Here is a 21,279-nt window from a genome sequence, read left to right as displayed (position 1 = left end):
CCACGGGCATGCCTGAGTGTGAGAAGCCCCATTGGAGGGTCTGAGGGTTGGAAGTGACCTTGAGGCTTGTGCGTATCTTCCTGTTCTTGCTAAGAGTAAAGCAGATACTTGTGGACAGAGGAAATGGGGGGTTAGGGGTGGCAGGCTCTGTGGGGGGAGAGCAGGCCCTGCATTTTCTTTTGTGAGTAGAGTGTGGGCTGGTTTGATTTCTCTGAGGGTTAGAGGTCAAGGCCTTCTGCAGACATTGGGAAACAAATAGAAGCCATCTGTGGAGAAGTTAGCTGAGTCCTGAAATTGCACAAGCAGGGTCGAGCAAGAAGAGGGACAGTGTGGAGGGCAGAGGACGAGGACTCAGGAGGTGTGGCTACTAACAGAGCATAAGTGAGGTTGACACAGTGGCCGCTTGAGCAGCTGAGTGGGAAGAGTTCTTAATGCCAATGTTGAAGGAGGTAAATCTGGAGAAGACAGATGTGACCTTAAGAGTGTGGTCAGGACCTTCCCTGCAGGGCCACCACAGGTGCTCTTGGCCTGGGTTGCCCTGGCACAGGGCGAGTGGCAGGCGTCTGGGGCTGAAGGAGAACAGCCAGAGGGCAAGCAGGTTGGCCACCAGCAGGCAGCAGAATGTTGCTGGTGGGATGAGGAGGCTGGGACCGGGGACAGTGTCTCGGGCTGACTTGATCGGACCATCTCTCCTTGGCCAGGTCGTGCTGGCCATGCCCTACGACACCCCGGTGCCCGGCTACAGGAACAACACCGTCAACACTATGAGGCTATGGTCCGCCAAGGCACCCAACGACTTCAAGCTCCATGACTGTGCGTTCTGTCCCTCTTGTCTCTTTTGGGTGGCTTCCCCCAGACTTGCCCGCGCAGCTCTTGTCCTGTCTGCACTGTCCCTGCTGCAGAGAGCACAAGGCTCCCTCTGTGGAGGGCAGAGGGCAGGCTCCTCAGAGCACTGGGGCCTCCCAGGGAGCACCCACAAGCAAAGCCAGTGCTCCTGGGACCCTGCACCTTCAGGAAGGAGCGAGGGGCCTGGGGCCCTGTAGGGTGTGTGAGGGCGCAGTGAGACCATGGCTCTGGGGGCACCTCCTGTTCCGGAATGCCCCTCACATGGTTCAGGGAAGTGAGGGAGAAATTGTGGGCAGAGGGCACATGGGGAGTCAAGGAAAGGCACATGGGTCCTGACCTTACCGTCTCTGTGCACAGTTAATGTGGGTGGCTACATCGAGGCAGTCCTGGACAGGAACCTGGCCGAGAACATCTCCAGAGTCCTGTATCCAAATGATAATGTGAGTAGCTCACATGGTTGGTTCTCATCTGCTAGGAAAGTGCACAGGGAGGCTGGGGCTCTCTAGAAGGACCACAGTTCTCAGGTGAGACCACATAAGTGGCCACCAGTGGCCCTCATGTGGCTCCTTGGAGTGAGGATGGCGCTGCATGCTTGATGAAGCCCCACAAGTCCAAGTGCGCCTGTTAGCATCTTCCCCTTGCCCTCTCCCTAAGGGGACGCTTCGGGAGGCCTGTGGGCTCTTCTCACACGTCTGCAGTCTGAGGGCTGGCTCCAAGCTGACTCTCTAGGGGGCCACATGCAGGGCAATGTGTAGGGGATGTGTGAGCTTGTCAGACCTCACGTGCAGCCGGCTTCTGCTCTCCTGCCACGTGATGCCGCTTCCCCGAGAGTTGTGTGACCCATTTCTCAAGTGGGGACAGCAGTCCCTATTTGTCAGTGATGCCTTGAGACATATGCCAGTCATGGTTTGAAAAGCTTTTAGTATGTGCCCCCACCCACTAGATGGAGTCACAACCACTGTCTCCATTGCCACCAACTTTAGTGTCCACTGGCTTTGTTACTGTTGCCAGACAAGAGTCCTTGGAATTTGCCTAAGTGGGTTGTGCGTTTTCTATTTAATCAGCGTAGCATGTGCACATTAGCAGCAAAGGGCATTGGTGCTGAAAGGCTTACAGCCAAACCCACCCATCCTCACCTCCCTGCCACGAACCCTGATGCTTTGGAGCTTGTGCTTCTGAGTGGCTCTGGCTGTTAAGGAACGAGACCTGCGTGCTTGGTGTCCTCACACAGGGCAGTGTGGCCCTGTGCTGGCTGCCTCCCTGTCTGAAGATCACATGCAGGGTAGGCCATCGTCACCTAACGCCTGTGCCCCTGAGCTGCAGATTACCTGACTGGGGCTCGGGATGGTGGGGACAGAGGCGTCAGCACTGTGCTGGCCCCCACAGGCTCCCATTCCATGCACACGTGTGCCCCTGCAGTCCCTGGAGCAGGATCCCTCGGCCTGCTGCCCTTCTTGGGTCCCGGGGTTGGGGGGGGGTTGTCCCTGAAGGGCCTGCTGCGGCCCTGCTGGCTGTTGTCGGTGCTAGCGCTGTCCCTGTCTGCAGTTCTTCGAGGGGAAGGAGCTCCGCCTGAAGCAGGAGTACTTTGTGGTGGCTGCCACCCTCCAGGACATCATTCGACGCTTTAAGTCCTCCAAGTTCGGCTGCCGGGACCCAGTGAGAACCTGTTTTGAGACGTTCCCAGACAAGGTTGGTTTGTGGATGGGCCTTGAACCCAGTGCAGAAAGGCAGGACGTTCCCAGGCTCAATTTCTTCCTCAAGGCTGGGCCTTGGGTAGGTAGGGGGATGGGCAGGACAGCAGCCCCCCCTTATCCTGGCCTCCTTGTCATTAGGGGCCGGGCTCCTCCTCCCTGATTAGGACCACACAAGGCATCCTTAGGAGCAGCAAGGGACACTGTAAAAGGTTCCCATGGGCAAATCGTGATGCATTTGGCAGGCTGGGTTCCGTGATTTTATTTTATTTTATTTTTTTATTTTTTTAAAGATTTTATTTATTTATTTGAAAGAGACAGATAGCGAGAGCAGGAACACAAGCAGGGGGAGTGGGAGAGGGAGAAGCAGACTCCCTGCTGAGCAGGGAGCCTGATGTGGGACTCGATCCCAGGACCCTGGGATCATGACCTGAGCTGAAGGCAGACACTTAACGACTGAGACACCCAGGCGTCCAGGGTTCCGTGACTTTAAATAAGGCCAACATACCCTAGTTGGGAGGAACATTCTGGGTCAGGGGGAGCTGTGGAGAGCATGAGGAGGGCCTTGGAGGCAGGCTGAAGGTCCTGCTGAGGAGCTCGCCTACCGGGTCTTCCTGGCCCCTCCCTGTGGCCCTGTTGTACTCCCTGCTCCTTGGCTGGTTGTCATGCTGGGCTCAGCACCTCTGCCATGCTTTCAGCTCCCGTTGTCGGCCCTATCGACCAGGCTCCTCAGGGGTGGGCGGCTGAGACCCGCATTCTGTACACACTGACCATGGTGGCACCCATGCAGGCAAGGGGATTGAGGGGGATTGCTCCGTGTAAACTGCAGGTTGCCATCCAGCTGAACGACACCCACCCAGCCCTTGCCATCCCTGAGCTCATGCGGATACTGGTGGACGTGGAGAAAGTGGACTGGGACAAGGTGAGCGCCGAAGGCTGGGAACATGGGGTGATGGTGTCCCCACAGTCATGGGCATGTGAGGTGACACTCTCCCTGTCAGAGCTGGACATACGGAGTGATGGTGTTCCCCACAGACCTGGGCATGTGGAGTGATGGTGTCCCCCGCAGACCTGGGCACATGGGGTTATGGTATCCCCCCCAGACCTGCATGTGGGTGACGGTGTCCCCTGCAGACACCTGGGTACATGGGGTGATGGTGTCCCCACAGACCTGGGCACGTGTGGTGTCGTTATCCCCTTCACCTTCAGGCCTGTCCCAACAACAGTAGTGAGTACTGAGATGCCCCTAGGATGCTGAGGAGGGCCTTTCCCCTGTGGCCTGGGGAGAAAGGGACATTGTCCCTGAGAAGACAGCCGTGGGGAGGAGGACGTTCCCGGAGTGGGTCTGGGGTTTCTCCCAAGGGACCAGGACACCGTGGGTGGGGCACTGGTGCAAAGGCACACAAGAATAATTTTCTAGAAGACAGGAAAAGGATCCTGACACTTCTTAGAGCTTCTCACATACATTTTTCTCATCTTAGAATTGTGACAAAACCCCCAGAAGTATTAAGTATAAAGAAACACATTGTTTACATTTTTATAAGTTTGTTCTGACTCATTTGGTCCTAGATACTTGTATAGATTTTCTTAATCTAGTTTAAATCAACATGTAAAACTGTAGAACAACTTTTACATCGTTTTGTAGAACCCAGAGCCCCTCTCTGGTTTGGGGTGCACTTCCAGATGGGGCTGGGCGCCCCCCCACCCCATGATCCCGTCCGCTCCTGGCCAGTGGAGGGAGGTCACACAGGTTCCCAGTGTTCTTGGACTGGGTGTGAGATCAGTTGGGTGGAAATAAAGTAGAAAATTGGTGTTCTGCTTTGTTCACCAATAAAAAATAGTTTACAGAAGAAAAGTGAGTCAGTGAATGATGCCAGGTGGTGAGGTAAGCATTACTCATATATGTGTGTGTGCTCTGTCAGGAAGTAGAATGTACGTGGTCATGTCTGAAATGTGAAGGCCATGGGGCTCCCTTGTAGGTTTTGAGGTTCTAGACAGGCCCCAGAGAGCAGAGATGTACAGCTAGCTGACTGGGCCCCTTTCTGGTGGGATCCAAACATCTCCCTTTGATCCTGGACTTGCCCCTTGCTTAGGCATCTGGTAGAAGAACTGTTTCTAAACAAAACACATTGGAATGTTCTAGGCCTGGGAAATCACAAAGAAGACCTGTGCATACACCAACCACACCGTGTTACCCGAGGCCTTAGAGCGCTGGCCTGTGTCCATGTTTGAGAAGCTCCTGCCACGGCACCTGGAGATCATCTACGCCATCAACCAGAGGCACCTGGATGTGAGCAGCAGGGATGTGGGTGGGGAGCTTGGGGGTTGCTGCATGACCACCCCTCCTGTCGTGGTCGGGGATGGAGATGGTGGGCAGAGGTGAAGGGCCCTCCTGTCCTCCACATGGAATGATCTGGCCTGGGACAGGGGCCTTATTTCTTGAATAGCCTCTGCCCAGCAGAGGACTTTGGGGTCCAGGGGCTGTCACCCAGCAGAGGTGATGCCTAGTCCCCACACCTAGAGCTCTGCAGTGTATGTGGGAGTCATGGATTCAGCTCTTTTTAAAACATTCCCATTCCCGAGTGGGGCTCAGATGTGTCTGTTCCTGAAATGTCTTTGTCCTGGGACATCATAGCAGCATTTGGGTGATTTGGAAACAAAGCAGCATTTGTCTTTTCTCTGTTACCTGCGGAGAGGAGAATGGTGCACGAAAAGGGCAACTTAGAATCCAGGTGTGTTTGTAGTTTTTTTTTTTTTTTAAGATTTTTTTTATTAATTTGAGAGAGAGCACGAGTGAGGGGAGGGGCAGAGGGGGAGAGAGAGGAGCAGACTCCCCATTGAGCGCGGAGCCCGACTGGGGCTCAACTCGGGGCTCAATCCCAGGACCCCAGGATCACAACCTGAGCCGAAGGCAGACACTTAACTTACTGAGCCAGCCAGGCACCCCTGTAGTTCAGTTTTTTAACCTTCTGGTGAAAAAGTAGTTGTTCCAACTGGTCAGACTGGCTAGACCCTGCCTAGGCCAGGAGGGCAGCACTCTCATCTTGTCCTCATGAGTCCCGTGGCACACCTCAGCACCAAGGTTCTCCGACTGTCTGCCCCTGGCAGGACAGGTTTGCGGGGTCCTCCAGCCGGCGCAGGCCGTTCCCTGGGCGGTGCGGCATGGAGGAGCTTCCTTCTGCACTCGGGGCTCTGGGAGGTGCGTCCCGGGAGCTGAAATGCAGGTCTGGGCTGCAGCAACCCCGGGATTTCCTTGGAGGAGCTGGAATCTCCCCAGGGGGCCCCTGGGCCTCCTGCTCACGGCTCTCTGTCTTGGCAACAGCACGTGGCCGCCCTGTTCCCTGGGGACGTTGACCGCCTGCGGAGGATGTCTGTGATCGAGGAAGGGGACTGCAAGCGGATTAACATGGCCCACCTGTGTGTGATCGGGTCCCATGCTGTTAACGGCGTGGCGAGGATCCACTCGGAGATTGTGAAGCAGTCAGTGTGAGTGGGGCTAGCATTTGCCCTGAGCTGACCCCGGATCTGCCTCTGGGACTGTTAGCAGCCATATCCATGGTGGTGGGGCCTGCTGCCCTCATGGGCACTGACTGAACTGCTCAGGGCACAGCCGTCGGGGGCTCCGACTCAGCGGGTGGTGGTGAGGTGCTGAGGCTTCTTGTCACCAGTGCCTTCCTCTTTTCTGGCTCTCTCCTGGAGCCATTTGCTGCTGACCAAGCGCCGGAGTGCCCTACTTGGGGACAGGTGTCCCATGCCTAGACAGCATGGAGGTTAGGGCCAGAAGAGCCAGGGCTCATCAGCGAGAGGAAGGAGGAATCCTTAGGTCAGATCTCATGCTCCCCCTCCGTCTCTTGGTGGAACGTGATCTTGGAACTCCTTCCCTCCATCCTCAACCCAGGTGTGTGTGGAGCACCTCTGTGAGCACCAGGTAGACCCCACACCGGGTCTGTCTGTGTGGAGGCTTCTGTGTTTCTGGTGCTGGCCCAAGGGCTTTGTGTGTAATAGTCTTTAGTCCCTGCAGCAAGCCTGTCAGCGGGGTGTGTCCCCATTTTACAGATGGGGAAACTAAACCCCGGTTCTCAAGCTCTACAACCTGTACCCTCTCCAATGTCACAGTCACCGTGGAAGATGGCCGGGTTCCACCCCGTGTGGTGAGCGCTCTGTGGCCGAATGTGCAGTGCTTTGAAAAGCACCCGTGCCCAGCGTTGTCAAGGTGTGCGGTAACACGGACGCTCTGCGCTCTTTAGAAAACAGAACAGAAAAACTGAGCTTCGTGATCTTCCGGGGGATTTCCTTATGTTCTTTTGCTCACCTTATTCAAAACATAGGGCTTGTGATACTTGTCTTTTTTCTGTTTCAGCTTTAAGGACTTTTATGAGCTGGAGCCAGAGAAGTTCCAGAATAAGACAAATGGCATCACACCCCGACGGTGGCTGCTGCTGTGTAACCCGGGGCTGGCCGGCACCATCGCGGAGGTGAGACCCACTGCCTCTGAGTCCCCAGGGAGCTGTGGGCACAGTTAGAGCCTTGGCTGTTGCCCAAAGGCCTCAGGCCCATCGCCAGCAGGTGCCGAGCGGGGAGTGATCGCTCCTTTGTGTGTTGACCAGCAGTGGATCCAGGCTGGGGACGTGTGGGGTCAGACGTGGGAGTGCTGGGCCAGGCTGAGCGGTCAGCGGTCCCAGCAGCCCCAGCGGCTTGTGCAGGAGTTTCAGAAGTGAGGTCCTGGGCTTCGGGGAGGACCGGGGTGGGGCCACCCGGCTGAGCGGCAGCCACAGGCCCACTGACGAGGTTTGGTGAGGCAGAGACGCGGTGTTAAACTTACTGTTCATGTGCTCGTGCAGGAAGGAAGGAGGAAATGGGTGCTTTTACACCCCGGGTGCTGTGCTAGCTGGGAAATCACAAAGAAGACCTGTGTCCGGGTGGTGCCCGGTGAGGGCCTGCTATGGGGACACTGCCTGTCTGGGCTGCGTGTGTCAGGGAAGGCTTCTCTGGAAAAGGGACAACCGAGCACAGATCTGAAGGGCTAACAGGAGGGAGCCAGGAGCACTGACTCTCTGCTCCTTCGGTGAGGGGCATGGCCCCTGGGAGCTGGAAGGCTGGCAGGGCTCAGTGCCTGGTGAGGCAGGCAGAGGGAGGACAGGCCGGGAGTTTTCCTCGTGATCCTGTTAGCAACAGGGAGACTTAGCGGGGTACTTGATGAGAGGTGTGCTCAGACTGACCGCCCTGCTGTAGTGCAGAGAGGTCCGAACCAGGAAGTGACTGGAGGGTGCAGGGCCTTGGGAATGGGTGAGGAGCTGCTAGGCCATGGTTGGCCCCCAGGTTTGGGACGTGTCTGTGAAGGGGACAAGGGAGGCTTGCACAATTGTTGTGGATATTTGAGCTTGACCAGACTGTGACTGCGACGTCCTGGTTGGGAGCAAACCCAGGTCTGATTGAGAGGGAGCCTGGGGTGGGGCTGCCCATGGTGGTTGGTTGCAGCCATGGTGTGGGGGTGTTTTTGATAGCTGGGTGTTGTGAGAGAGAAGCAGGCCTGGGGCCAAGCTGAAGCAGATCCAGGGAGGAAAGCAGAGGCAGGGATGACAAAATGGGAGGACAGTCTCCAGGAGGATGGGTCTCACAGCGAGCAGAAACCATGTGTCCCTTTACAATTCTACAGAAAATTGGGGAGGGTTTCCTGACTGACCTGAGCCAACTGAAGAAGCTGTTGCCATTGGTTGATGACGAGGCACTCATCAGGGATGTGGCCAAGGTCAAGCAGGTAGGCCCAGTGTGGGACAGCCGTCCTGCATGATCTGGGTGTCAGACCCAGCGGCCGCCTAGTCCATCCACCCCGCTCAGTCCTCAGGTCACCAGCAGGTGGGCAGGCGGGTGCAGACCCCAGAGCAGCCCAAGTATGCATTGGTCCAAGTTCTGCAGGAAGAGTTCATCCACAGGAGGCGCGCTGAAAGTCCATCCAGTCCTGGCGTCCCTGCATGTGACATGCTGCTTGGTGGCGTGAGAGCCTCTCCCCGGGTCAGCCAGCCACACAGGCAGACAGGCCGGGGCCCCTGGAGCCCTCCAGACCTGACAGGTGGCTGCCATGACCAAGAACATGGCCCCTCCCAAGCCTGCCTGTCTGCTGGGCTGCCACATGGTCTTAGGGCCCAGAAAGAGTCCTTCATCTTGAGTTTTCTCTCCCTGCCTGCCCCCATCTGTATCCTTTGACACCACACTCACAACTCCCATTTGTTCTACTTTTCTTACCCTTCTGCTTCTGTGTAGGTTTGCATTTTGGTCTAGTTTTCCATTTATTTCTGCTGTTCCGGGTGTGTGCCCACCTTCAGCACCCTGCTCCCCAACCCCCCATCCTCAGAAGGCCTCCCGGAGCCCTTGCCCTGCTGCGTGGCTGGAAGGCCGGAGCCTTAGTCAGACCATGGGGACTCTGGGGTTTGACCATCCTTGTCCTTTTTTCACCCCAGGAAAACAAGCTGAAGTTCTCTGCCTTGCTGGAGAAGGAATATAAGGTGAAAATCAACCCTTCCTCCATGTTCGACGTGCACGTGAAGAGGATCCATGAGTACAAGCGGCAGCTGCTGAACTGCCTGCATATCGTCACCCTGTACAACCGTGAGTGTGCCCGGGGCCCTCGCCGCCGCGCCTCAGGGACTCACGGGCTGGGTGATGGCTCAGTTTAGTGTTGAGTTCAAACTTGGTTGTTATCTGTTAGACTTGTCGTGAGCTATTTGGAAAGATTTTACTTGTTAGACGTTTAAAGTATATTTACCAAAAATAAAATAGTACATGTTAAACTTATACACGTCCCTTAAACTGCTTAAGCAGTGTTCAGCTGTGGGAGCAAACATGAATCAAAGAGCCCCTAAAAAGTAAATATGAATATTTGCTAGGTTTATAAATATAATAAAGCCTTAAGGAAAAACTTAGATTTTAGAATTTTGTAATTTAATACGGTGACTCTTAATTTTGAAAACCAAGGAACCACTAATACTCTACTCAGGACACAGAGGTCAGGTGGAGGAAGCCGCTCACTTATGAGACAGTTAAGTAACAGGACAGACGACGTTCATGGTTGAGAGTTTCTGACGCTCCTGGCGCCGATCCTCCTGGAAAGTTCCCCGCCAGGGCCCGCCTGTGTGTGTGGCCGAAGGAGGTGCTCCAGAGCGCCTCCCTGGCCTCCCTGGCCAGAAACCACAGTTCACAGAGACCGCATCTTGTTTGCCATGGTTTTCTTCCGTGGTTGTGATTTTCTGCCTTTTCTTTGTCCCTGGGCCTCTGCGGGGAGCACCCTGTCAGTCCCCCGTCTGTGAGCAGCTGTGACGTCACTGCCCTTCTGCCCGCCTGTCCCAGTCTGTCTGCGTGGGCCCGTGGGCTCCCCGGTGCGCGCGCCTCTGGCCTTGCTAGCTGCCCAGCCCAGCTCTTCCGCCAGGCAGGCCGCCGGGGTTTGTGCCATCCCCCCGGCAGCTCCCTGGCCGGCGCAGGCGCGCTTTCTCCCTGGTCACAGCGGACCGCCGGCCGCTCCCCGCCTCCGCACGACCACGCTCAGTGCCCCCCTGCCAGGCTTTCTGTGACAACGTCCTGCTCCGCCCTTCCACCCCGGGCTTCCCGCCCGATCAGGACAGCCGTGCGCGTGAGCTGTGAGTTCTTGCTTGTTTAGAACACATGGGACTGTTTGCAGGTGACGTTCTTGGCTTCACTTTCTTTCCTGGAGCATCTTGGAGGTCCATCCTGCACTGTCCGGCGTGGGGGGGCGGGGGGCGTTGGCGTGTCGTGGTGTCCTGAGGTCCTGTGCTGATGACACTGGGCTGGGTCTTGGTGCTGAATGTTGTGGGTCAGTTTTCCCCGGAAGCTCAGGCCATCCCGAATGCATTCACTGAGGTCTTATATTATTTCTAGGAAGGTCTCTTGAAGTGTATTTATTTATTTATTTTATTTTATTATTATTATTTTTTAAACAAGGTGTTTTTTTTGTTTTTTTTTTAAGATTTTATTTATTTGCGAGAGAGAGAATGAGAGACAGAGAGCATGAGAGGGAGGAGGGTCAGAGGGAGAAGCAGACTCCCTGCTGAGCAGGGAGCCCGATGCGGGACTCGATCCCGGGATTCCAGGATCATGACCTGAGCCGAAGGCAGTCGCTTAACCAACTGAGGCCACCCAAGCACCCTAACCAGATTTTTTTTTTTTTAAAGATTTTATTTATTTATTTGAGAGAGAGAGAATGGGAGAGAGAGCACATGAAAGGGGGGAGGGTCAGAGGGAGAAGTAGACCCCCCGCTGAGCAGGGAGCCCGATGTGGGACTCGATCCCGGGACTCCAGGATCATAACCTGAGCCGAAGGCAGTCGCTTAACCAACTGAGCCACCCAGGCGCCCTCTTGAAGTGTATTTAAAACATTTGGTGCCACTGTTTTGTTTTTTTTCCTCCCAGACTTCAGCGAGGTGTGTGCTGGCTTCCTTCTACCTATCTTCTTCTTGTCTCTTGAGTTCTCTCCGAACATTTCCAAAGATCTTTCCTTTTCTGCTGTGTTGTCTGCTTTTCTCATTTCCATCCTGTGTGTGTGTGGGTCCTTTTTCTGTCTCGCCTCCCCATTGGCGTCCTTTCGCTCCTGTGTCCTGCCAGTTCTCATTTCATGTGCTCCCGTGTCCTGCCCTCTCCTCAGGACCTCAGTTTCGGCTCTGCGGACTCTTCTGAGCTGGCGGCCATCCCAGGTTGGAGATTCTTACAGGGAGGCCAGTTCTGCTTTTTGTCTATAGCAAAGCCATGTCCGGATTTGCCTGAGCTGCACTGCCCGGGCTACCAGCAGGGGCTTCATGGAGCCCAGCGCAGCCGTGGCCCCTGTCCGTGTGGCCGTGGCCACCCGCCCTGGCCCCCTGATTTCTGCCCTGGGGGCCTCTGCCCCAGGATGGGAGACCCTCCAAGCAGGTTTTCCTCGAGGAGAGGTACAGGTGAGGTCTGCCTTCCTGGCCCCAGCCACACTCCTTCCTGGCCCCCAGGACACCAGCCCTGCTGACAGCGTCTCTGGAGAGCCTGGGTCCCAGGACACCTTGCCCTCGCAGCCCTATGCCCCACCTACCCTGTGATCTGGCACAACTTGCTCAGTGACCTGGAGTTTGTGTGTTTTTCCTCTTTCTGGGCTTTGGTGAAAATGTAGTTTGTGTTTTATTTTTTCCTCTTTTCCCTGTTCGGTCTGATTTCTAGAAGTGGGAAATTTCCAAACTAAGGGACAGCCATATTCTTGGTAGGACCTGGAGTCAGTTGTTAAAGCTTCAGCCATGATTCCCACTGCTCTGGTCGGTTCCTGACCTCTGGTGAATGTGGTGGAGGGATGCCTCCCCCCTTTGTAGACCCCTCCAGCACCTCCCCATACACACTGATATTGAGAGCCAAGGGCCTGGTGAGGACCCCCTCAGTCTGCTGGGGCTGCAGGTGAGCCGGCCGCTGTATCTTGACCCTCAGGCTGCCCCCCGTGCAAGAGAGCTTCGGGAGAGCTTCTCATATCTGGTCACAGCGAGGGTAGGGGGAAACTTGGGGTCTCATCTGACACTCCTCAATGGTTGACGGTACCATTACCATGATCCCAGGGTCCCCTCTTTTCCAAGTATCCATCATGTGCAAGGGCCTTGACAGCCAGTGACTAGACCCAAGCCAGCCCCTTGCTTTGGGCTGTTCTGGAAACAGGTGCAACTTTTCCTGTGAGCCTTTTGGAAGAGTTTGTTCTGGCCTCCTTCCTCACCAAAGTGGGATCTAAATGCAGAATCTAGGGGCTTGTCCAGTGGCTGCACCCTGCTCCCTGTGTCAGGGTTGATCTCTGGGGATGCTGGTCACCACACCATGTCCCAAAGCAGGGGTTTGTCTGGCTTTAGTGCCTTATTTGAATCTCTTGTTTGTCCTGCAGGAATAAAGAAGGACCCAGCCAGAGCCTTTGTGCCCAGGACTGTCATGATCGGGGGCAAGGTGAGGTGATGTCCTCTTTGTTCCTTGCTTGATATTTACCCTGAATGCACAAACCACCATGCTTTTTGTTCGTGCAGACTGTGTCCCCACTGGAGCACCAGCCACCCAGTGGGCTGGACACTGCGGTGGCTCAGAGCTGGCACACGCACGGACTGCCAGAGGCCCTCTCCTCTGCTTCTCCGGCTGTGCTTGTGGACTGAGTTGGTTCAGTGCCCATCAGCGCAGCAATAGGAGGGAGCTGAAGGGGACCCCTGCCTGCAAGGCACGTGACAGTGGGGGTCCCCAGCCCCAGTGGGCTCGCTGGCCGTCCATCTGATGGGACAGTGCCCTTCCTTGCATAGCCACCACACTTCCACGCCTGTGCCCGGCTCTCAGGCCCCAGCAGGCTGCCCACTCCCCTGCACTTGTGTGCTGAGTGGACATAGATGGCTGGTTGCTTCATCAGCCAGATGTGCACCTGCTGGGAGCTCGGCCTAGCTTTCTTTCATTTTATTCATGACGGTGCATGCTTTTGGACATGTGATCATGGAGTCCCAGTGTGTTGCCATTACTCCTTGGTGGGTCTCCTCTTCGTGCTCTGTGCTCTAGGGCCTGTGTCCCCACCTCTCCCACTTTTCCCCAAGAGCCTCAGCGTCATCTGAGAACATGAGGAACAATGTGGGGCGCAGCTTCCCTATGGGGGGCTATGGGGCGGAGCCCAGGCACTGTCTGCCCCACCAGCTCAAGCACACGAGGGTGGGTGGGAGGTATGAGCACCTGCCTGGGGCCAGCGAGCCTCAGCCAGCAGCTTAGCCACCAACTGGGCCCCTGCCCCTCCTCCAGCGCCTGTCGGTTCCTTTGTCACTATCCCAGAGTGCATTTCTTAGAGGTATGGGCTTTCGAACAGTTCTTTACATGTTCACTATTAAAATTTTTCAGTCTAGAGAATAGTAGAAAGCATGGGAATAATATCCATACACCTATCCCAGACTCCTGCAGGACCATTTCAAAGTCAATTCCAGACATAGTATCACTTCACCTCTAAATACTTCACACACATTCCCAATGATGTTTTCCTCCCAAACCGCTACGGAAACACTCTTTTTAGCACCACTACACAATTCCGTCTTCCCACGTAGATAGTAAAGTTACAAATATCTGGAGCAGTTTGTTTGACTCTGGACCCTGGCAAGGGCCTCCCCTGGCGATTGCTTGCTGTCTGCTGCATCTTGTCATCGGTAGCTTTCCCCCGTGCTTGCCTCTTCTCCCTCCCTACAACTGATTTGTTACAGAGATTGGGTTGTGTGTCTTCCAGATATCTGTCTGGCATGTTCCAGTATGTTTCTTAGTTCCCTGTGTTTCCTGTAAGTTGGTAGTTCTGAAAGTCCTTCTCTTTTTATCTCATTTCTGAAGAACTGACTAGAGTCAGAGACAAGTTTGAGCCTGCCAGGCTTCAGCACAGGCTGAGGCGGCCATTGGGAGAGGCTGTGCAGGACAGGCAGGGGGACCACTCAGCCAGGCATGACCTCAGCGATCCAGCATGGGGCCCCAGGACCCTCTTGAGGACCCTGCGCTGCGCTGAGCACAGGTGTGTTCATACTGAATTTGCCCTCCGTCTCCAGGCGGCTCCCGGTTACCACATGGCGAAGATGATCATCAAGCTGGTCACATCCATCGGCAGTGTCGTCAACCACGATCCAGTTGTGGGCGACAAGCTCAAAGTGATCTTCCTGGAAAACTACCGAGTGTCTTTGGCTGAGAAAGGTAGGCCCAGGGTGGCCATGTTAGGAAAGCCCGCCGCTGCCTGGCTGCGATATGGGTGGTCGTTGCTGGTGGGGCAGATGAACTCTGCCCTGGACACCAGGCTCTCCCAGCCGGAGGGGGCCTTCTTCTAGCAGTGAAGGCTTTGGGGAAGCTCTCTGCCCATCACCAAGTGCAGAGAATTACTCTCAACCTCGGACATCCTTTGTCTCTGTACTTTCTCACTTCTGCCTGCAACCTCGTTCCTCCCCCTTCCTCTGCTCCCCAGCTTTCATTTCTGCTCCTAGAGCTTGCTCTTGCTGGCGGGATATGCTACCAGGTCGGCCTCCTCCCTCCCTTCTCCCATCCCCAGAGGATGCTTCTGCTGTCACCATCTATGTGTTCTCAGGGGCATTACCAGTTTCTGATCTGGGCTGGTACCTGCCTCTTCTGACCTTTCCAAGGGCAGCTTAGGGCCTGACATTGCGACCCCTTGTTGAGAGGTCCGTCTGGGGCTGTTCCTCCAAGGGTGTATGCGGCCATCTGGACAGAAGTTCCTGCAACCAAATGTGCCTGAAGCTGGGCGGGGCTTTCTAAACTGGCCCCTTCTGGAGGTCCTGGCAGGAACCAAGAGATGGGAAGCCTGAGCCTGCATCCTGGCTCTGAGTAGTAGGCACTTCTGTAGCTCAGACCAGCTGCTGCCTTCTGCCCTGAGTCACTGAGTAATGCTGTGTAGGCTGACTCGCTCTCCTTTCCCGCCAGCTCGGCCAGCTCATCAGACCGTCTCTGGTCCCTCGGCTGTCACAGACCGTATGTGGTTCAGGGTCAGTACTGTGGTTAGTTCTTCACTGAGCTTCTGACACGTCTTTGTCAAGCCCTTTGCCGCCTGGAACTTCCCCCTCCTTGCTGTTATTTGGGGCCGGCTCGTTCCTGGACATCTTTAGAACTGACTTGGGGTGCCTGGTCTAGGATGTCAGAGCTGGGGGTCTGGGTCCCGCAAGTGCCCCCCCAGCTAGCTCCATGTAGAGCTGCATGGGGGCTGGGGATGTCCATATCTCTTTACCCTGGTTCCTTGCACTGGACCTTGAAGAAGGGCTGGACTCTGCTTTTTGCTGACCCCGAGTGCCAGCCACTGGGCTGGGGAAGCAGCATCAGCTCCATGGACAAGATGAGGATGTGGGGGCAGGGATGCCAAGGCAGGGTAGGAAGATGTAGCTTTCCCACCAGCCACATCTTGGAGGCACAGGGAGCCCACCCTTGGGAGAAGCCTCAGGGCCCCGGCATTTGGGTCATCATGGTGGCTGGCTTTGCCCAGTCTGCATACAGCATAGAGTGACTCGCATACATGTGAACACAAGAAAATTGCCCCACCTTTGTAGTTCTCTGGTTCTGTGAGTCCAGATTTCTCTTAAAGTGCTCTAAGGAACCTTATAGGCTGATGGCATGAGACACAACTCCTGTCGGGATGAAAGGGAATGATAACACCAAAAGCCAGAACCAGGGGCCCTCAGACTATGGTTGGGCCTGGTCCCTGGAAGGTTCCAGAATAAAGGTCTTTTCTGACCTGGGGTCTTCTCAGGAGTTACCCTCTTGGTCTCCGGCTGCTCTGGATCAGGAAGGGAAGCCCTTACAGGCCAGCTGGGTGGGCTGCAGGGCTCAGGCCCATGCTGGACTGAGCAGGAGGCGGTGTTGACTCCGGCAGCACCAGCCATGGGCTGGAGGAGGGCGTGTGGTGTCCCTACACAGTTCCCGTGGCTCTCACGCTGTGAGCAGCCTATAGTGACGTACCTTATCGCCCACCTGCTTGCAGTGATCCCCGCAGCAGACCTTTCCCAGCAGATCTCCACTGCGGGCACCGAGGCCTCGGGCACAGGCAACATGAAGTTCATGCTCAACGGGGCCCTCACCATTGGTACCATGGATGGAGCCAACGTGGAGATGGCCGAGGAAGCCGGGGCTGAGAACCTCTTCATCTTTGGCATGCGTGTGGAGGACGTCGAGGCCCTGGACCGGAAAGGGTGTGTGTCCCTCCCTGTGCCATCAGGGCACTGCTCAGAGTATTGGGGGGTGGGAGAGCTGAGAGCACTCCAGGGGGCAGGCCCATGCTTGCTGGGGTGATGCCCGCCTGGTGGCTGGGGGTGGCTTTGGGCAAGTTGGCTGAGCCTGCTCCTGTCCTGAGCCGCCAGGGGTGGTCTTGGACCAGGGGTGTGCCCGGTACAAACGCCCTGCCACTCACCCCGGAGGCTGACACTCGGCCCCACCTCCCCACCTCCCCACAGATACAATGCCAGAGAATACTATGACCGCCTGCCCGAGCTGAAGCAGGCCGTGGACCAGATCAGCAGCGGCTTCTTCTCTCCCAAGGAACCAGACTGCTTCAGGGACATGGTCAACATGCTGCTGAACCACGACAGGTTCGTTCTCATGTCCCTCCCCACCAGCCAGTCAGACACATGGGTCCGCCTGGTGGGCCGAAGACTACACTTTAGGGGTGACCCTGGGCCATGATGAGACTTGCCCCCTACCCCAGCCCATGGGCAGAGCCTCGGGCTGTCAACCAGGGCCTGCAGGGGCCTCTGGAGGTGCTTGCCTGCTGGAGGGCCCTGTGGTAGGGGTTGCTGGCTCCATGGTCCAGCCCCAGGCCCCCCCCAGCACTGGCTGACCCCCCCGAAGGGCTTGACAGGCAGAAGGTGGTTTCATATGGGGCTGGTCGGAGGCGATTCCTGATCCTCTCTTCCCCAGGGAGAATGGGAGTGTGGGCAGGATGCCCCAGAAACCTCTGGGAGGCGGGGCAGGGTGGGGGCACTGTGCCTCCACAGCCAAAGTCCCACAGTCCCAACTGAGGCAAATGTTGGCCAATGGTGACACCAAGTGGTTCAAGTGGAATTAATTTGAGACACAAATTACGTTGTAGTTAATGTTTTATTACAACGCATCGACACGGAATAACATCCATGTTTCCAGAAGCACTAATTTACAGCAGGTGAGCACCGCCACTTGTCTTTTCGGGACAGTTCTTTGCTCCGCCCTGTTGGTAAGAGCTGAATCTGGTCAGTGCTGAGAACTGATCTCTGTCCCGCTCTGAGCTGCCATTGGGTTGCTTTCATCTGTTGCTCGCCGGTGGGTGCTGGGGGCCGGCGTCAGACCAGATCGAGGCTCCACACAGCACAGGGCGGGAGCTTGGCCCTGGCTCAGACTGGGATCAAGGAAACATTGTTCACGGTTTCATGAATGGTCTCTGTGCCTCAGCCATGAACAGAAATGCAGCTCCCTGTTCATAAATCCTACAGTGTTGTCCACAGCATCCTTCCCCTAGATCTCCAGTTCTCGCCCAGTTGGGCTCCAGGAAGAGATGGCCAGGCAGAGCCTCGCTGTCAGCCTGTGCCCCTTCTCTGGCAGGAAGCCCCTCAGCCTGTGCCGCTCGGGGCCCCCTGCATGGGGAGGGTGTGTTGTAAACAACCACTTCTTGAAAGAAACGGCTGAAAACAAGGTTTTTGTACAATAGTATCCCCGGGACAGAAGTACTGCTCCTAGAGCCACCTCTGTGGCCAGGTAGACTCCCGTCATCCCAAAGCATGAGGACCTGGATGGCCAGGGCCTAGTGACCTCTGACTCACCACCTGCCACAGTGGCCTAGCCCCTGTCTCCCGTTTCAGGTTCAAGGTGTTTGCAGATTATGAAGCATACGTGGCATGCCAGGCCCAGGTGGACCAGCTGTACCGGGTATGGTTCTAGGGCCCAGGGGTGGCCCTGGCAGGGGAGCAGCAGGGGACATCTATGAGGTCCAGTCCTGGGAGGTCACTGTTCACCTTGTGGCCCTGGGCAGGATGGCTGGGGGCTCGGTGGGCTAAGTTGTGTCATGGGCGTGGGCTGTCCAGGGCTTCTTAATCATCTTCCACTCAGACGGTCTCTGTTGTCCTTCTGCTGTCCCGTGGTGAAGCTGGTGCCTTGTGACCCCTTGGGCCCAGGCCGCTCTCCACACTGGCACGTTTCCACACAGCCTCTGAGCAGGACAGGAGTTTCCTTTCTGCAAATGGCAGAGGTGACGGGCTATGCCCCCCCTCCCCCCGTGATCTGAGCCCCGAAGCGGGTGTGATCGGGAGGGTGTGGGGAGCGGGTGCAGAGCTAGGAAGACTTGTGTGTGCACACAGAAAGCCTGTGTTTAAAAGTGTGAATGAGAGTACTTCCTTGGAAAGGTGCAAGCTTCCATGTTAAGTAGAGTGAGGGACCCATAGCTGTAGGGACTAACCTTTCTAGGGCTAGACCACTGTAGCCAGCTCCCCACTCCTTGGTGAAGGTGGACAAGAGGAGATCCCAGATCCCAGTTTCTGGGTGGAGCATGTGTCCCTGAGGGAGTGGGCATGTGGGGCCTCGTAGGAAGACCCAGGGCCTGAGCTTGAGGGGATGCAGGAGGGTGTCCCTTGGTACCCACTTCCCTCCCCTTGCTGGGGTTCTCCGGACTCACCGGGGGTGGCAGTGGGAGAGGACTCTGGCTGTGGGTGTGAGTCTGCAGTGGCGGGTCAGGTGGATTCTTCCCCAGGTTCTTGGATGAGGCCTGCGGGACCTGTGTTTCTGATGTGTTGTGGTCCTGGCTCCCATCCCCCACCTTTAGGGAAGCTGTCTGCCCTTGGAGGACCCGTGAAAGAACAGGGGGGTCTGGGGCACTAAGTGACCAGGCAGGGCTCTGGGGGGCACCTTTGCTCCCCTGACGTGGGCCTCAGCAGAGTCTGCCCTTTCGGGGAGGCTCCTCTTTTTTTTTTTATTTTAAAGATTTTTTTTTTTTAATTTGAGAGAGAGAAAGAGCATGAGAGGAGGGAGGTTCAGAGAGATAAGCAGACTCCCTGCTGAGCAGGGAGCCCAATGCGGGACTCGATCCCGGGACTCCAGGATCATGACCTGAGCCGAAGGCAGTCGCTTAACCAACTGAGCCACCCAGGCACCCGTCGGGGAGGCTCCTCTTGATGCTGGCTTAGTCTGGGGGTAGTTGCAAAGCTCTGGGGGAAGCCATGGACGGGGGACCACTTGGCCATTTTCCCTGGATCCACTTGGTGAGTACTCAACCTGGTGGTGTTTCTTTGTAAGGTGGGCTGTGCCCCAGAGTGTGTGGCACATTTTGAGGCCCAGGGTCTTCTCAGGCTTCTTGCCCCTGTATCTAGTCATTTGGTAGCTTTTCTGGTCGGTGAGGGCCCCCGTTTCACTGAGCTGTTGATTGCAATTTTGTCTTTGGTTGTCAGGCTGGCCCAGAGGCTGAGAGCCCATCTGGGAACAGTCCTGAAGTTCTGGAAGTGCAAGCTGTCTTGTGTGGTACCTGAGATTACTCAGCCTCTTCTTCCCTCTGCAGAACCCCAGGGAGTGGACCAAGAAGGTCATCAGGAACATCGCCTGCTCGGGCAAGTTCTCCAGTGACCGGACCATCACAGAGTACGCCCGGGACATCTGGGGCGTGGAGCCCTCCGACCTGCAGATCCCACCCCCCAACCTCCCCAGGGATTAGGCGTCCTGGCAATGGTCTGCTGTTTCTGGAGGGCCATGGGGATTGTGCTGGTGGCTTGGGGTGGGCAAGGAAGGAAAGGCTCAAAAAGGGAGATGCTCCCCAGTTTCCTGCAGGAAAGCAGAGCTCGCAGCCCTGTGCAGGGCAGCTGGCCCCGCAGCTTTAGCTCACCTGCCCCAAGGAAGTGGGGAAGGTGGAGCCACTGGCTGGGCTCCTCTGAGACCTTGCACGCACCTTGCAGTGAGCTTGTTTTTAGTTTTGAGCCTCTGGATTCTGGGGTCTGGGCAGGTAGCTGTGACAAAGCCTGGGGAACTGTTTTCTGCACCACACGTGCTAGCCTGCTGTGTGGGCTCCCGGCCTCCTGGCCATGCTAGTACTCCGGCCAAGTCTGCAGCTGCTGCGTTGGTGCTCTGGCCCAGGGTTTCCAGACTGATCAGATAAAGGGGCCCTAGGATGACTGAGGGGGACATGGGGAGGACACCTGTGCCCGGCATCTAGGGGTCCTTGGCTAGGACAAGGCTGACTGATGCAGTTAGCTTGGTTTTGCTTTTTCAAGAGGATATATCAGCTTCCCAGGGAAATGAACGTAGCTGAAGCCTTTTCTTGTTTTAGCAACTAAAAATTGTACTTTTGAAGTTTTGTGCTGGGGGGGCAATGCTGGGATGCGCTGCCGAGCCCTCGGGAGCCCAGGGTGGGGCGCTGCCTTTGCTGGAGAGGCTGAGTGCCCCTGCTGTGTCCTGGGGCCAGCCTCCCTTCTCCCTCCATTTCCACCAGTGTGACCGCCTTGGAAAGAACTGAGCAGGCCCAGAAGGGGGCCCACTTTCCACTCTGCCTGGATGGCAGGCTGGTGGCGGGAAGGGTGGGTGAGCCTCTCTCAGCTGAGAGAGCCAGGGAGCAGGCTGGTGCGCTTCACCACGGATTTAATGGAGACACGGGGGACAGCACCCTTCCAGGGGCTCTGCCTCCTTGCATGCTGGATCTGGATGGCACAGGGCTCTGCCCTCACCCCAGGTCCTGATGGCTCATAGAATCAGGCCATGGAGGATTTGCTCACGTGCGCACTTCACCAGAGCTGTGGAGGTCTGCTGGGGAGGCCCACGTTCTGGGGCTGTGGTCATACCCCCGCCACCTTCCGCTACCCCATTTCTTAGGCTGTGTGTGACCATCACTGTGCCACTTGCTGTTACTGCCTTGTGTGAGAAACCGATTAAACCTTCCTGCCTGTGCTTGGTTGAGCTGGCCTATGTTTCATTCTGTGCCGAGGGCAGGGTGCGGGCTGGGTCCCAGGGGCAGGCCTCAGACTCTCTCTCATAAGGGCCCATCACTCTGGGATTAAGGACAGACCAAGCTTTCCCATCCCAGCTGTAAGTGGGACTTAGGGTATGTGTGTTTGAACCACTAGCTCGTAAAAGAATCAACACAACTGTTGTATAAACTGTCATCTGGGTGTCGGCATTGTTGGTGCACACTGCACCTGTCCTAGGCCAGCCACTCCTGGCCCTTGGACATGGAATGCCCTGGGGACCAGAGCATCGCCCCCTAAATTGTGTCGCTGCAGGCTGAATCGAAAGCCAGGAGGGACAT

At 56.3% G+C, this 21,279-nt stretch overlaps 2 protein-coding genes across 3 annotated transcripts in view; one reads left to right on the top strand and one right to left on the bottom strand.

Annotated features, from left to right (window-relative positions):
- The window catches only part of PYGB (glycogen phosphorylase B), a 61,790-nt gene extending 40,860 nt beyond the window's left edge, over nucleotides 1-20,930 (top strand). The window contains exons 6-20 of one of the 2 annotated variants that reach the window (XM_035005716.1): nucleotides 702-813; nucleotides 1,204-1,286; nucleotides 2,392-2,535; nucleotides 3,367-3,459; nucleotides 4,681-4,827; nucleotides 5,860-6,023; nucleotides 6,898-7,012; nucleotides 8,194-8,295; nucleotides 8,996-9,143; nucleotides 12,427-12,485; nucleotides 14,087-14,228; nucleotides 16,015-16,222; nucleotides 16,484-16,618; nucleotides 17,861-17,927; nucleotides 19,546-20,930. In XM_035005716.1, the coding sequence (XP_034861607.1) occupies nucleotides 702-813; nucleotides 1,204-1,286; nucleotides 2,392-2,535; nucleotides 3,367-3,459; nucleotides 4,681-4,827; nucleotides 5,860-6,023; nucleotides 6,898-7,012; nucleotides 8,194-8,295; nucleotides 8,996-9,143; nucleotides 12,427-12,485; nucleotides 14,087-14,228; nucleotides 16,015-16,222; nucleotides 16,484-16,618; nucleotides 17,861-17,927; nucleotides 19,546-19,698 (1,872 nt within the window). In that variant the 3' untranslated portion in view covers nucleotides 19,699-20,930. The remainder of the gene's footprint in view (nucleotides 1-701; nucleotides 814-1,203; nucleotides 1,287-2,391; nucleotides 2,536-3,366; nucleotides 3,460-4,680; nucleotides 4,828-5,859; nucleotides 6,024-6,897; nucleotides 7,013-8,193; nucleotides 8,296-8,995; nucleotides 9,144-12,426; nucleotides 12,486-14,086; nucleotides 14,229-16,014; nucleotides 16,223-16,483; nucleotides 16,619-17,860; nucleotides 17,928-19,545) is intronic. The other variant, XM_035005717.1, reaches the window with a different exon arrangement.
- ABHD12 (abhydrolase domain containing 12, lysophospholipase) overlaps nucleotides 17,108-21,279 on the bottom strand; it is a 101,543-nt gene continuing 97,371 nt past the window's right edge. The window contains exon 14 of the transcript XR_004679415.1: nucleotides 17,108-18,207. The gene's annotated coding sequence lies outside the window, so the exon portion shown is untranslated. The remainder of the gene's footprint in view (nucleotides 18,208-21,279) is intronic.

This window comes from Mirounga leonina, unplaced genomic scaffold (assembly GCF_011800145.1).
Source record: "Mirounga leonina isolate KUSES-001 unplaced genomic scaffold, KU_Mleo_1.0 Mir_150, whole genome shotgun sequence".
Lineage (NCBI taxonomy): Eukaryota > Metazoa > Chordata > Mammalia > Carnivora > Phocidae > Mirounga > Mirounga leonina.
This window is presented reverse-complemented; position numbering and strand designations above follow the sequence as displayed.